This window comes from Eublepharis macularius, chromosome 13, assembly GCF_028583425.1.
Source record: "Eublepharis macularius isolate TG4126 chromosome 13, MPM_Emac_v1.0, whole genome shotgun sequence".
NCBI classification, from domain to species: domain Eukaryota; kingdom Metazoa; phylum Chordata; class Lepidosauria; order Squamata; family Eublepharidae; genus Eublepharis; species Eublepharis macularius.
Genome location: NC_072802.1, coordinates 49,282,208 through 49,295,912, shown reverse-complemented (window position 1 = coordinate 49,295,912; position 13,705 = coordinate 49,282,208). Strand labels below are relative to the sequence as shown.

The window sequence follows — 13,705 nt, the reverse complement described above, 5'->3', positions numbered from 1 at the left end:
AACCTGTGCACCAACTGCATTCCCATGTTTGAGACCTTTTTGTGGATTTGATTTGAGATTATGATTTTATCTAAGTTGTCATTATATAGTTGTGAGTGTGTTTTCAGCTGTTAACAGTTTTTGGGAAGAGTGTTGTAAGCTGTGTTGAGCTCAGATGCAAAAAAGACTGAATAGAAATGTTTTAATAAAGTTGCCAAAACCGTGGAAATGAGAAGCTTTGCAAATCAATAGCTTTTTACTGGAGAGGCCAGTGACTGATCCTCTGAGCTTCTGCATGCAAAGCATGTGCTCTTCTAGTGCACTATAGGTCCTAACCAGAAGCAGTTAACTGCTGCAGGTTAGGAAGAAACAAAACGATAGCCGTTCCTTGGGGAGTTCTGAGAGATACTGGGATACTACAGGCACTGGCTATCTGAATCACCACTCCATCTTCAGCCTATCCAAATCCACTCCATCCTCAGCCTATCCTCCCAGCAACATCACTGAAAGTGTTTCTTACCAAGTCAAGATCCTCTTTGGGTACAGTGTCCAGCTTTGCTATTTTCCCTTGGAATTTCTTGGAAAGGAAGGATGAGACTTCTCGGTCACAACCCTAGAAAGATCACTGTCCATTAGAGAGGCTAAGCATACTTTTGCCAACTAGAACAACATACGTTAAAGTTTTTATCCCCTGAAACTTTCTACAAGTGTGCTGCAGAGCCTATATGTGCTGCAAAATTTTGTGGTACACTTTCTAGCGTACAGCGTCAGTTCACATGGAGCACTGGCCAGGCTTACTGGACTACATCATTGCTCCCTGTGAACTGCAAGTATATCCTAGAATGCACCCAGTGACTCCTGTACTTAAATGCTGATGTTAGGACTGGCAGAAGTGGGCAAGCAGCCCTTCATGGTTCAACATCCCTGAATTCTGTACTATGGAATTCCTAATAAGCTAATAACAAGAAACTGCGCCTCCTATGGCCCTCTGGAACATTGTTTGAAAACTATTACCGACTGTGCAGGATCCTGCCCATTAGACTAGAGCTTTTGAGCCGACATTGCTTGTATATACACAGAGAGAAATATAAACACATGTTCACATTTGAAGCAATTTAATTGGCTCCAGAGAGCTTTCATATTAATAAGAGTTTGCAGTTTAAGGTGTAAGCCAAGAAGTTCATACCAACCTTTCGAGTTGCAATATAGAAGTATGGCCTATAGGGCAATGCCACCTAGAAAAGAGCAAAGATGGTAAGCCGTACACGCGCTAAGCTACAAGATCAACAAAAAAAAGGGAGGACATTTTTCATCTTTGCAACATCTCTCTCTTAGACCATGGTTAAAATGCTGTTTTCCCTCCTTCATGAACAAAAGAGAGGTATGAAAAAGCTGCACCTCTTAGCATTCCATTTTTCATGAAATAGGGAAAAATCTCTCTGAGCAGAACACAGGATTTAATTGACAGAAAACAAGAACAACAAAACAGAATAGATCACACAAAGATGACAGGTAACTAATGTAGAAGGTATGCTTGTTCATAATAGCCTAGAAGACAAGCCTCTTCGATCTGCCTTTCCTTCAATATAATCATTTTAAGTCCCATGAGCAGCTACATTTTTTTTGGTCCTCGGGAAATTTTTCCATCCTGATGCAGGGCTCCCCAGGATCCCTCAGCATGTTCATCAAAGCCATGCTATACAGCATTCTGGGGTGCTCTCTCATTCAGTTTGGCAGAGATATGGGTGCCACTCAGACCTGCTGCTCCTTCACAGTAGTCCACGTGAACTGGGAGTTGGACCCTGGAACACAACCAGCATTCTCAACAAATACACACAGCAAAGGAAGGTTAGTAATAATTGACAGCCTAAGGCTGCACTGAAATGTTGTGCCTCCTTTTCACATCAATAAATGGCAACGGTGAGGAGGAGGAGTTTTCTCTAGCTCTTCCCTATGGGGACGAAAATCACTTTCACCTGCAAACGCAAATCCCCTCTTCCTGTTTTGGCAATACATTAGGGAGGGGAGGTTGCAATGAACATTCATTCCAGAGAGCTTGCCAAGCCCAATACAGGCTTCTGAAGAACACCAGGTTTCCTTGAACATAATTTGCAAACTGCTACCATCTAGACATACATGTGATGAGGGATGAAAGAAATTTAACTCTGCTTAGATATTCAATTCACTAAATTTTCCATCAGTTTCACATTTCTAAAGAGTGCCCCCTCTGCAAACTGTCAGCAGGTTCACTATGAGGCATAAATTTCATCTGCCCCATTCCCCTTATTCTTAAACAGCTTGTATATATAAAGTGCTGTCAACTTGCAGCCAAAATCCATAAGGTTTTCAAGGCAAGAGATGATTAGAGGTGTTTTGCCATTGCTTGCCTCTGAATAGCGACCCTGGACTTCTTTGGTGGTCTCCCATCCAAGCACGAAGCAGGCCCTACCCTGGTTAGCTTCTGAGATCTGATGAGATCGGCTAGCCTGGACTATCCTGGTCAGAGCTTTAAACAGCTACTCACCTTAAACCTACTCCCATCTTCCTGGATGAAATAATAATCCACAGCACTGACCAATCGTTTGTCCTCATCCAAAACTTCCACCTAGAACAGAGAATACCACTGAATCTGACCAATGAAACAGATAGTTCAATTAGTCCCCAAAGATCCATCTGTATCTTCTTTTGAGGATTAATGTAAGAGCAGAAAGATTATGACCAGGCAATTTTTTTCCAAAGAAGTGAGCCAAAAGTATGCCTGTTATGAAAGGGGAGTTTCAGGCAGTGAACTGTGCTCTCCTGTGCTCTCAATGGGTATTAAATAATTCCATTACAGAGTCTTTAGTCTTTATGATGTTGTGATGCCACCACAGCATGCCTTGTAGATGAAGACAGGCAGGGCTAAAAGTTAAACCTGATCTGAGGAAGTCTGCTTCTTTGCAAAGGTGTTTTTTTTCCTACTGGGACCACATATAAGTAAGGTCCCACTTCAGACAACCATAGAGAACCCTGATTTTCAGCATTACACTGTTCCAAGAAAACAATCCTAAACTTAATTTTATTTATCATAGTTACACACTGCACAGTTACTTATTAATTTCCTAACCTATCCACTGTCTGGATGTTGACTCCCTTAGATTGACATTAGATTGAGAAGAGTGACAACTCTTCTCCCCCGCCCCATGGCAACCACAGGAAAAAACTTATTTTCTGCATTTAGCAGAAAAAGTTTCCTTGAAACTCCAGAAAGGAGACATTAAAGAAAAATAAAAATAGAGGTTCATACCGGATGCATGTTGATCAACCAGCCTGTCCTCTCTGCAGGTTCCTTCATCCTCTCAAACCCAAACTGTCCATCAACCTTGTCGGTCCACTGACTGCGTTCCAAGCGCCTCAGAGCAGAGAGTGAGGAGCCATCATCACTATAGCAAGAGAAACTATTACTATGCCATTGGCAAAAATCACATCAACAGCAGAGTCAATAAACACCTAAAACAGTGGAAGTACAGAAAAGCTGAGAACAACACAGGTGCAGAATGCAGTTCACCAAGATCCCCAGCTTTCTCTCTGTCTTTTAAAAGAAAATTTCTGGCACTTAAAGTTGCAAAGATATTCTCTTGCATGATCATTTCAAAGCTTCCTACAGCTGTGTCTTAAGAATCTTTGAACACAATAAAAGTGCATCTCAGTTGCAGAAAGCTCATGAACACTAGGCTTCATGCATGTTCACCTGATACAACGTGCATAGCATAAGCACAAGATTTCATTTACTGACCAGTCATAACACATGTTTCTTATTTGCACAATATGCACAGCATCTCTCTCTCTCTCTGGTAAGCGACCCAATGCAGCTCAGACTGGAAAGAGTGCCACATTCATAATAACATGCATAAAAAGGCACATGTCTTTTTAGGCTAGAAATGGTAACAACCACCAATGTTTCTGCTGACTCTTATTTCATCCATCTTGACTGGAGTGTTTAAATGAGTGGCAAGGAAAATGTGCATCAAAACCAGCGTCGTGGTGAGAATGCTGGACTAGGATCTGGGATACAGAGAGACAGTGTGATATAGTGGCTGGAGTGTCAGCCTAGGATCTGGGAGACCTGGGTCAAAATCCCTCATTGCACTTATTGACCGATAAAGCATGATGAACACGAGCAAGGACAAGGCTCCTGAAGTAAGCTGCAGGTAGGGAAATTCCTGGAGATTTGGGGTGTGTGTGTGGGGGGGATGCTGGGGAGTGAAGGGAGGGACCCCAGTGAGGCATAATGACATTTTGGAGTCCACCCTCCAATGTTGTCCTTTGCCGTCACTCAGAGATCAGCTGTAATTCCAGGAGATCTCCAGCCACCACCTGGAGGTTGGCAACCCTTTAAAATATTTGACAGCTCCGAGGCCCCGCCCTCTCTCTGGCATTCTGCACATGCACAGCCCCCTCATCCCCCTGCGCCTCTCACCTCGGCGCCTCTCCGTCAGCCTCTTCCGCGGGGGCCTGCTGTGGCCAGCGGCGCCACCCGCCGCCCTTCCTCTGCGCCATCCTAGCCAAAATTCTGCCTCCTGCTGCCTCAGCCCCTCTTAGAGTTTCGCGCGCTTAGAGAAACCTCGCGAGAAGTAAAGCACCTCTCCCGCGAAAACCCGGGAGTATCAAGCGAAGACGGGGTTCGCGCGTCGCAGCCAATCACGACTAGGCTTGGGGGCCCGCCCTCCCGGCTCCTAACTAATAGGAGCAACGATTTTCGCCCCCTTCGGTTTCTTTTGTCGCCTCAAACCCTTGCGCCGTGAAACTAATAGTCACGCCCCTCTCCCCTTTCGTTACCATCTCCTCCCACTCTTCAGACGATTTGATAATCGCAACATCAATCACTCCTTGTTCCCCAATGGGTGGGAAGGTACCCGCCTCTAAGAGCCACCCCACCCACAAACACTCGGACCCCTCCCCTCACAGTGAAAGTCCCAGCTCGGATTCCTCTTCTCTCCTTGCCACGCCCCCTCAACCACTGTCTTCTCCTCCCCTTTCCCTGATTGGCCAATATTGTGGGTAGATGCCACGCGGGGTGATGCTTTGTAGACCGAAGAGACACGAAGAAAAAGACCTTTGGTTCTCATTGGGACTGGAGGCTTGAGCGCATGCTCAGTAGCTGCGTTCTTTTCACTTAGCCTTGCGTGATGTCTCCGGTGCTTTCCAAACTCGAATCGGGGCCTCTGCCCCAGAAGTTGCTTGCGCGGTACTTGCTCCTGCTGCGTCTCTACCCGGTGCTCACGAAAGCCGTGACCAGGTGCGTGTGAAGATTAGCCGGGCTCTAGTTCAGACGGCGCTTGCTTGGGAGTAAGACCCATTGAACTCAGTGGGGCTTTCTTCCCAGTAAGCATGCAACCATTTCCTGGTTTAATTCCAAACTGCAATCATATGCTCAGCTGAGAACAAGACAATATGCGCCTTACTTCCGAGGAAATCTGCTTAGTGCTTACCAGTACTTTCCACTTTTTCTCCCCCTCTAATTTCTGCCAAGCCCCCGTCTCCGCGGCGCTGGTGAGTGCGGTGCCAGGCACTCTCCCATGGCAACTTTCCTAGCCTTTGCTGCGCGCTGCCACAAAATGGACATTTGCCGTTGCTGGGAATGGAATGCAAGGAGCAGCTTGCATGTTTCAAACCTGCAGCATCAACCCCAGAAATAAGCCCCATTAAGTTTCGTGTAGCTTAAATTCAGGTGAAGGTGCATGCCACTTGGGCAGCTTTAATTAATAGAAAACAGTCGTAAACCTCGGTTATCTTAATTAGCAGGTTTACTCTCAGGAAAGCTTCCACTTTCAAATCCTCATTTTCAACGGGACTTAATTTATTAATGCACGTGCTCACGGTTGACTCCTATGCATGTCTAATCACGAAAAGTCCTGTTATATTCAATGGAGCTTACTCCTAGATAAATATGCATAACAGACGGTCTTAATTTATTCCGAAGATACTGCCTGATCCCAAGCAGGTTCACTCAGCAAAAAGACCCACTTAATTCCAAGGGATTTAATTTCTTAGAAAAGTAATGCCGCAGCTCTAAGTAAAATTTGCAGTTTGAACTTAAGCATGTTTGTTCAGAAGTGAGTTCTCCTGTGTTTAGTGGGGCTTACTCCCAAGAAAGTGTGCAGATGATTGAAGCCCAAACATCTCCCCTTCAACCAGTTCAACACTTGATTTGGTGCTCTGAGTTCAGGGGGTTCGAGCTACCCTTCTTGGCATTGTGTCCTTACAGCCTGATTTGTAAGCATGTTGGGGAGGGGCTGCATGTTTGGGGAGGGGTAGTGCCTCACTAGGAGAGCATCTTCTTGGCAAGCAGAAGGTCCCAGGTTCAATTCCCAGCATCTCCAGTTAAGGGCCTGAGGTAGTAGGTGATATGGAAGAGCTCTACCGAAGGCCACAGAGAGCTGCTATCAGTCTGAATCGATAGATGATTCTGATCTTGACGGACCAGATTCATGTTTACTGAGAAGTAAGCCCTACCAAGCTGAATGGGACTGACTTACAGCAAATAAGCACACTTAAGGTCATAGCGTTAGCTTGCTAACAATCTTTGGTTGGAAGCAAGTGCCTTCAGAAACATGAGTTAGAAGTTGGTGCACAACATGCTTGGCTTAAAGATTTGTCATGGGGCCTTTGAAACCTGATAGTCATTAACAGATTCCATACTTGGATAGGTGACTTATTAACTTTAGAATCACAAGCCAGCTAACTGAGATTCCCTGGAAGTGTTCAGATTGAATGGACAAGCTATCTCAGAATATTTTACCCATCAGTGTTCAGCATCCATAAGAAAATATGGTGACTAGCCTGAAGCCGCTCTGATCACCATGCTTGGTAAGTACCTCAAACAGACACTGGCCCTTGTGAGGCACATAGCCTGCTCTGAAGATTAGGCCCGAGCATAATTGGACCTGCTTTGCTAGTATAACTGCTTGCCTTTACTCCTGGTGTGGTGTTTTCTCATGATGTGTAGAAAAAGGGAAAGTGGAAGTGAAATAGTCCCATATGGGTAACCGTGTTGGTTTGTAGCACCTGGATTTGGGTCCAGTAGCACCTTAAAGACCAATTAGATTTCCAGGGTGTGAGCTTTTGAGAGTCAGAGCTCCCTTCATCGACTATGAGGAGTGGGAAATGTTAGGGACGTGTCTGGTTGTTGCAAGATGCATGGGTGTCTTTAGGTAGCAGCAGGTGCAGTTCCTCAAGCTTTTTCACAAGCAGAAGCCTGTCACCGGGAGAGGCCTGTGCAACACCCATGCATGGCAGGAGCCTGTGTATGGAAAGCCATTGCCTTGGCACATGATCTGAAAGAGCTCCCTAAATCTTTGCTCTGTGGGAGTTGGGTTGTTTGAGCTCTGCTCTGGCTTCTTGCGCATGAAGAAGTTGCTTCACTTTCTGCTCTCTTAAGACAGAAGTGGGAGCAAAGCTGTGGGTGGAGGTGCTCTGGCAATTAATTTTATTATGGAAATGCACCGTACGGACCATGTTCCATCTAACCCAGCGCTGTTTTCCCTGGCGAGCAGTGGCTTTCTGAGGTTGGAGATCTTTCCTGGTTGTGTTGCTTGCAATCTTGGAGATACCTGAAATATTGGGATCTTCTGAATGCAAACCGTCTGCTTTGCCACTCGCTATGGCCTCTCCCCAGAGAGCCCTTATATCCTGTATGAATATTTCCAAATCACATTCCTTGGACGTGTCCTGATTTAAGGTGTTCCTCCCTGTATGAGCAATGACTGTAATTTTTACATCATTGTTTAGCTGGAGGTAATCACCTGTTAATGTATTTGAGTGTTTAGATCTATGTATGTAATCATGGGGTAAACCCCCAGGTTATAGCCATTAAGAGCAAGGAAAGGAACCCTTTCAAGTACTCTGGGCTTCTCTACCAGGCCCCATTGTGGAAGGTGACTCTGTGTTGTGTTGTGATGTTCCCTTTTGGCTGAGCAGCTGTTACGTCGGAGATTGTGGTGGCGGCCCATTTCGTACTATGTGGACAAATTAGTCTAGTCTAGATGGATCCTCCATGTTTTGAAGTTATGCGCACAGTTGCTTTCCTGCCTTGCTTGTCTTTACACCAGCATTTGATTGGTCATGGATGCTGGGCTCGATGCACTTTTGGTATGGTCCGGCAGAGCTTATTTGACACTCTTAAATCCAAAATGAGGTTGTTGAATTTATCTGTCTCTGTAATAAGCCATAATAGCACATATCCTTACTGAGATTTTGGGCAGTCTGATTGGAGTGTTGGGGGTAGAGGGGAGCAGCAAGGGAAGCCAGCCAGAGCTGACCTGGCCATGCAGGTAGGTCACATGGTACAGATACTTGGGACTTCTTTTTGGACTGCAGGTAGGGGATTGCACCTTTCTCTTAGATCCCCCACTCTGGGAAAAAAGGTAAAATGTCCCTGCCTGAAAAGAACATTTTCTCCTTGAGGTGTTAAAGCAAGAGTCTTCTCCCTTATGTGCTCCCTTTCAGTGAGCAGGGAAAACAAATTTACAGTGAAGACGTTCAAATGCATGCCCTTCTGTTTCTTATGACGCCATTTGCATCACTTCCTGTCGCCTGGGACCGAGCACCACCCTTGGAATGAGTTGTTAACATGACCTTTTTGGTTTTGGCCCCAGATGCTAATCCGCTGTCCCCCTCTTTCCTGCAGTGCCCTTCTATCAGCTCTCGGGAGCCTCCTGTCTCAGATCATTGAGAAGAGCCGGAAAAAGAGAGGCCCTTCGAAAAGTTTTGACTTGGGCGGGCCTTTGAGATTTGCCACCTATGGGTAAGTGAGTAGGTGGCGAGGAGGAGGCTTTGCTTTGCAAGAGGGATCTGAGCTGCTCGCTAATTGCAGAGTACGGTGCCAAAAGGCCTATCAAGATCTGAAGGGTGCAGCTGCGGCTGCCTTTGGGGAACAAGGCAGTACCCCTTCCTTAGGCAATTCCTGCTACCCTCTGCAACCAGTTAGGGCAGGCTAGTGCAATCTGTGTGTTTCGCCTCCATCACTTGCTGCTCCTTGGTTCCCTGACTCCCCAGCCTCAAAGGCATCTTTCCCTGCCATTCTCTGCCTACCGAATCATACAGCCACTTTTGTCTCCAGGCTCTTTGTGAGCTTTCCCCCCCCTCCCCTTTTCCTTGAGGTCTTCATCCCAACCCTTCTGTTAATTACCTGCTCTGTCAGCCCAGAACATATTCTGTAGCTTTTTCTTAAGCCTTTTTGTCTGTGGATCTTCTCCCACACCTTTCCAGCCCTTGACCTCTTAACCTGCCGTGGATGCCTCTGTTCCTCCTTTCAAGCCAACAGCATACTGTCTCTTCTGTGTTTGGCTCTCATATCAATCTCCCTGCTGCCCCTGAACTGACCTTTCACTTCTCTCACAGAACCTGCATTGCCAACAGTCCATTACTGGCAATTTAAGCATGAGCAGCCAGAACATTTGCAAACATTTCATGACATCATGGCAGTGCAGCCAATAGCTATCAGGGAATGTGCAGGTGTTTCTTTTACACCAGCAGCACTCACTAAGATGAGTTTTACAACTCGCTAATTTGCTACCGTGTCAGTATGGAAAACATGTAGACTTTTCTGTTGTATTTGGTTTGCCAGGTTCTTATTCACAGGGCCACTGAGTCACTACTTCTACCTGTACTTGGACCAGCTGTTCCCTCCCGATGTGCCTTTTTCCATTGTCAAGAGACTCTTGGTGGACCGAGTCATCATTGCCCCAGCTTTCCTTCTACTCTTTTTCTATGTCATGAATGTGCTGGAGGTAGGTCTTTAGCTTCTGGTAACAGGTTTAGGAGGTAGGTCTTTAGCTTCTGGTAATAGGTTTGGTTCACATGCTCAGGTTCCTGGAACACAGTGGAATGGAGTTCCAGCACCTCTTGAAAATGGTCACATGGCCCGTGGCCCCACCCTGATATCCAGACAGGCATTCTAAACTCCTTTCTGTCTGGAGATCAGAGGGCGGGGCCACCGGCCATGTGACCATTTTTGCTGAGGGCAATTTAAACTTTAAAAAACTCTCCCCTTGTTCCAGCTGACCCAAAGTGACGTCATTATGCAGTCCTGAGTTCCACCACCTCTTTTCCCAGAAAAAAAGGCCTGCTCAGGTTGATCCTTTAATACCCACAGTTCACACATGCAAGCCCACACTCGATCTTCATGTGGCCCAGACATGCTTCCAGTGAAATTGACACATGTGATTCACTGAGGGCTGATTAAAAATGTGCTTGACGTCTGCTCAGTGACAGCTTAATGACTTGCTTCTGAGCTCATGAACAGCTTCTGCTGAAAGGAATATGTTTGTGATCATGGCAGGCAAGTTTTTAAAAAAGTAGTGTCTTTGTTTAATCTTTCATGACCAGTTTGAAGTTGCTGGCATTGAGTGTTGATAGGCAGGTGTTTGTGAATTATTTCCAGGTGATGAGGAACCAAGTGATAAACACATGCTGTGTGACCATAGATGGGTGATGGAACAGTTTAGTATAGCCTGATTGCATCAGATCTCAGAAGCTAGGTAGGGTTGGTACTTGGATGGGAGACCATCAAGGAAGACTCTGTGGAGGAAAGCAATGGCAAACCACCTCTGCTCCTTGCTTGCCTTGAAAGCCACTTGCTGGGATCGCCATAAATTGGTTGTGACTTGACCACATGCATGCGTGTGTGGACCCCACCCCCCAGATAAACCAAAATTTGGAGCTGATTTCCCCAACCACCTCCCTGGCTCTTATGCACAACAAAATACTAGGTTCTCAGATACCCTGTGTCAGAGTGGATGGTTTTCAAATGCTGATACAAAATCTGTATACCTTGTTGTGGTCCCTTTAATAAAGGGGTCAGCAACTGGCACATGCTGAGCTTAATCTGGTGCTCATCCCTTTAATTTTCAAGTGAGAGATGGCAGAGGTATGCCAAAAATGGCACTCTTGACAACAGAGCTTGTAGAGTAGGCTTTTCTTTGAGCGGAGTTTCCCCCTGCCAAGCCTCTCTTCTAGAAGTAGCTATGTGAAAAGTAGCTCAAGTGCCCCACCCCAGGCAAGGAGGCACTTAGTTGTGGTGGGTGGATGTGCTCTGTTAATTCTTTGATTGGCTCCAGGAATTGGGGGGGCTTGGTGAGCTCAGCTGCTGCCGTGCTTGTTTTCCAGGGGAAAGACACATCTGCTTTCATGAAGAGGATAAAGTCTAGTTATTGGCCTGCCTTGAAAATGAACTGGAAAGTATGGACGCCCATCCAGTTTGTTAATGTTAACTATGTTCCTAATCAGGTGGGTGCCATTCTTTCCTTCCAGCATTGAACCTTTTGCAGTGTGCAGATCAGGTTGGAAAGCCCTCCTTCCCCATGTGGCATGTTTAATTTGGACATGCTTTCTAGCAGTGTGGGATCGCCTGGAAGCAGCTCCCATGCAACTGCATGTGCGAAGTTGGCCTTTGAATCAGTCCTCTTATTTCTGCTCTTGAAGACGGGGCAACAGTAACGGGGAGGTTGCAACTTGCCCAAGGTCACTGTTGGTTTGCTCGGGGGGCGGGGGGGGGGTGTCCTCTGAGTGTAAAGTTAATTTTTTCCAGCCATTGCCATATCCTTTGGCTGTGAATTCTGTGTTTCTTGTGTTGTGGAAGAAAATCCTTCCTTTGATCAGTCTAAAAAAAATGGTTTGGGGTGACCTTGAGTTCTGATCCGAGCGCTGAAGAAAGAGAGGGTAAAATTCCATCTCTTCATGCTGTTCAGAATTTTATAAAACCCTGTCACAATCCCCACTACCGCACCCGTTAAGTGATGCACGTCCAACCCTCTGCAGACTTCACGGAATGGGACCTTCCTGCATTTCTTTTCTGCTGCAGCCTACCGAGCCCCCCCATCCCTGAAATTTTGTTCCTGGGAGTTAGCGGACCCTCAGGACCAGCATAGTGGGTGAAGTGGGGATCTGCAGTGGGCAGGGAAACTTGTGGTAATTGGCGCCACCTTTTCTGCAAACAATGTCATTCCCTCAGAGGAACTGCCTGGTTAGTTACATGTCGGTGTGTCCCCCCCCCGCCCCCCATCTAAAGAATCCCAGGTGAGTTTGCCTTTCCTTTTATGAGGACAAGTTCTGGTTATTAACCCTCCCCATGATTTACAGTCTTCATCAGTGCTGTTCCAGAGATCTGTTGGCGAACACAAGCCATTCCACTTTTCAAATGATCACAGACGATGAGGTGGTATACTTGTTGCTTTGTAGAGACTTGACCCTAGGCCCTTTCTGCTACAAAAGCCACCCAGAGACCCCTGGACCGCCATCCCTGCTTGAGCCAGTGGAGATGGCTGATTCCCCTCTCCGCTCTCTTCTCCCCCTCCCTCTCTTCTTTAAGTGATTTTGGCTTTCTTCTCTCCTCAGTTCCGAGTGCTGTTTGGAAACCTAGTGGCCCTCTTCTGGTTTGCCTATCTGGCCTCTGTCAAGAAGTGAGTGACTATGTGTGAGCCATGGGATTGGGCTCAGTAGTTGCCCCTGGTGGAGGAACCTGACCTTTGTGCTTCATGGGAGGAAAAAAAGGCGGACCTGCCCTGAGAGAAACAGCTGTTGCTGCTGCACGGACGGAGTTCTGTGACTATTTGCATTCCCTGTGATCCAAGCCGCTGCTTTCTCTGCACACTTTCCGGAGCCTAATGAAAAAGGAAGCTGGCCCTGAGCTGGGATTCTCGAGGACTTACTGTCCTAACAAGCACATCTAACCCAGCCTTTCTTGTTTTTCATTTATTTTAATTTTGTGTCTAATTTTTGCTGAGGGAACAGCAAGCAATAACACTTTTAAAAATGGTGCTTAATAGGGTTGATAAAACTGTGTCCTGGGATTTGGTCTTTGAAAACAAAACGAAATAAAATTTTTAAAATCTTTTCAATGATAAAATGCCTGATTTCAGCTTGTAGTATCTTATTTCCCTTGAGTGCAGGAGTCAATTAAAAACAAGGCTGTTGGCACTCAGCTCTTAAAATAGATTAACAGTGCAATCCTAAACAGAGTTTCATCTGTCTAAGTCCATTGAAGTTAGCTTGCTTAGAAGGGTGTAATTCTGCTTAGGTTGACATTGCAGTGTTCTGCGCTGTAACTGAATTCTACATAATTGCAATTTCTCCCCAACTCTCTCTCTAAACATGCATAATAATGCCCATGGCGTGATTGAGGTAGTCCCTTTCGTAGACCGTAAAAAGCTAGAGATGTACTGCTTGTTGAATGTCTTTGGATTTCATAGCCAAGGTGGTAATGTGAACATGTTCACTGTTGGAGCTGGCTGCCATCTTTTATTTATTTCTGTTTGAAACTTTGTATTTCAGTTTGAAGCAAAGACATGTAAAAAACACAATCAACGTGCATTAAACAATGATCAGTAACAACCCAGTCCCCTACAGGAACCAATACTGTATTGCGAAGATAAGCTCTCCATCTGAACTGGGGAACTGAAATCACCTTTGGAAACCACAAGTTCCCTCTTAAAAAGGAGGGCCTTGGAGGTCTTTCTCATGGTTGATATAGATTCCTCCCCCTCTCATTCCATGAGATGGGGCAGGACGAGAAAAGTCTCTAAAATGTGCAGACGACAAGGCTCAGTTGCAGTGGGGGTACTGAGAACAGAGTTCTTCAGCTGCCCAACGCTGACTCAGTTGAGTTTGAAATAAATGTCTCCCTGTTCAGACCAGCTACTCATTTCTTCTCCTTGTGGCAAAAGTCTTCTTCGCAGGGCCTCCCTGC

The 13,705-nt window shown here is 46.0% G+C and overlaps 2 protein-coding genes across 2 annotated transcripts in view; one reads left to right on the top strand and one right to left on the bottom strand.

Moving 5' to 3' along the window:
• POLE (DNA polymerase epsilon, catalytic subunit) overlaps positions 1-4,521 on the bottom strand; it is a 53,533-nt gene extending 49,012 nt beyond the window's left edge. The window contains exons 1-5 of the mRNA XM_054996785.1: positions 4,439-4,521; positions 3,266-3,401; positions 2,504-2,584; positions 1,170-1,214; positions 500-592 (exon numbers count right to left, since the gene is read on the bottom strand). Of these exons, the coding sequence (XP_054852760.1) occupies positions 500-592; positions 1,170-1,214; positions 2,504-2,584; positions 3,266-3,401; positions 4,439-4,518 (435 nt within the window). The 5' untranslated portion in view covers positions 4,519-4,521. The remainder of the gene's footprint in view (positions 1-499; positions 593-1,169; positions 1,215-2,503; positions 2,585-3,265; positions 3,402-4,438) is intronic.
• A 539-nt stretch (positions 4,522-5,060) lies between these two features.
• On the top strand, positions 5,061-12,865 carry PXMP2 (peroxisomal membrane protein 2). Its single transcript, XM_054995779.1, has 5 exons — positions 5,061-5,257; positions 8,648-8,764; positions 9,587-9,749; positions 11,128-11,247; positions 12,355-12,865. Exons 1-5 carry the CDS (start codon positions 5,148-5,150, stop codon positions 12,421-12,423), a joined length of 579 nt encoding a protein of 192 aa, XP_054851754.1. The 5' UTR covers positions 5,061-5,147; the 3' UTR covers positions 12,424-12,865.
• Positions 12,866-13,705: the final 840 nt, after the last annotated feature.

Coding starts and splice junctions, on each gene's coding strand:
- PXMP2 (XM_054995779.1), top strand. CDS start 5,148: ATGTCTCCGGTGCTTTCCAAACTCGAATCGGGGCCTCTGCCCCAGAAG. Junction 8,765..9,586: donor TTGAGATTTGCCACCTATGG/GTAAGTGAGTAG, acceptor TTGGTTTGCCAG/GTTCTTATTCACAGGGCCAC. Junction 11,248..12,354: donor TTAACTATGTTCCTAATCAG/GTGGGTGCCATT, acceptor TTCTCTCCTCAG/TTCCGAGTGCTGTTTGGAAA.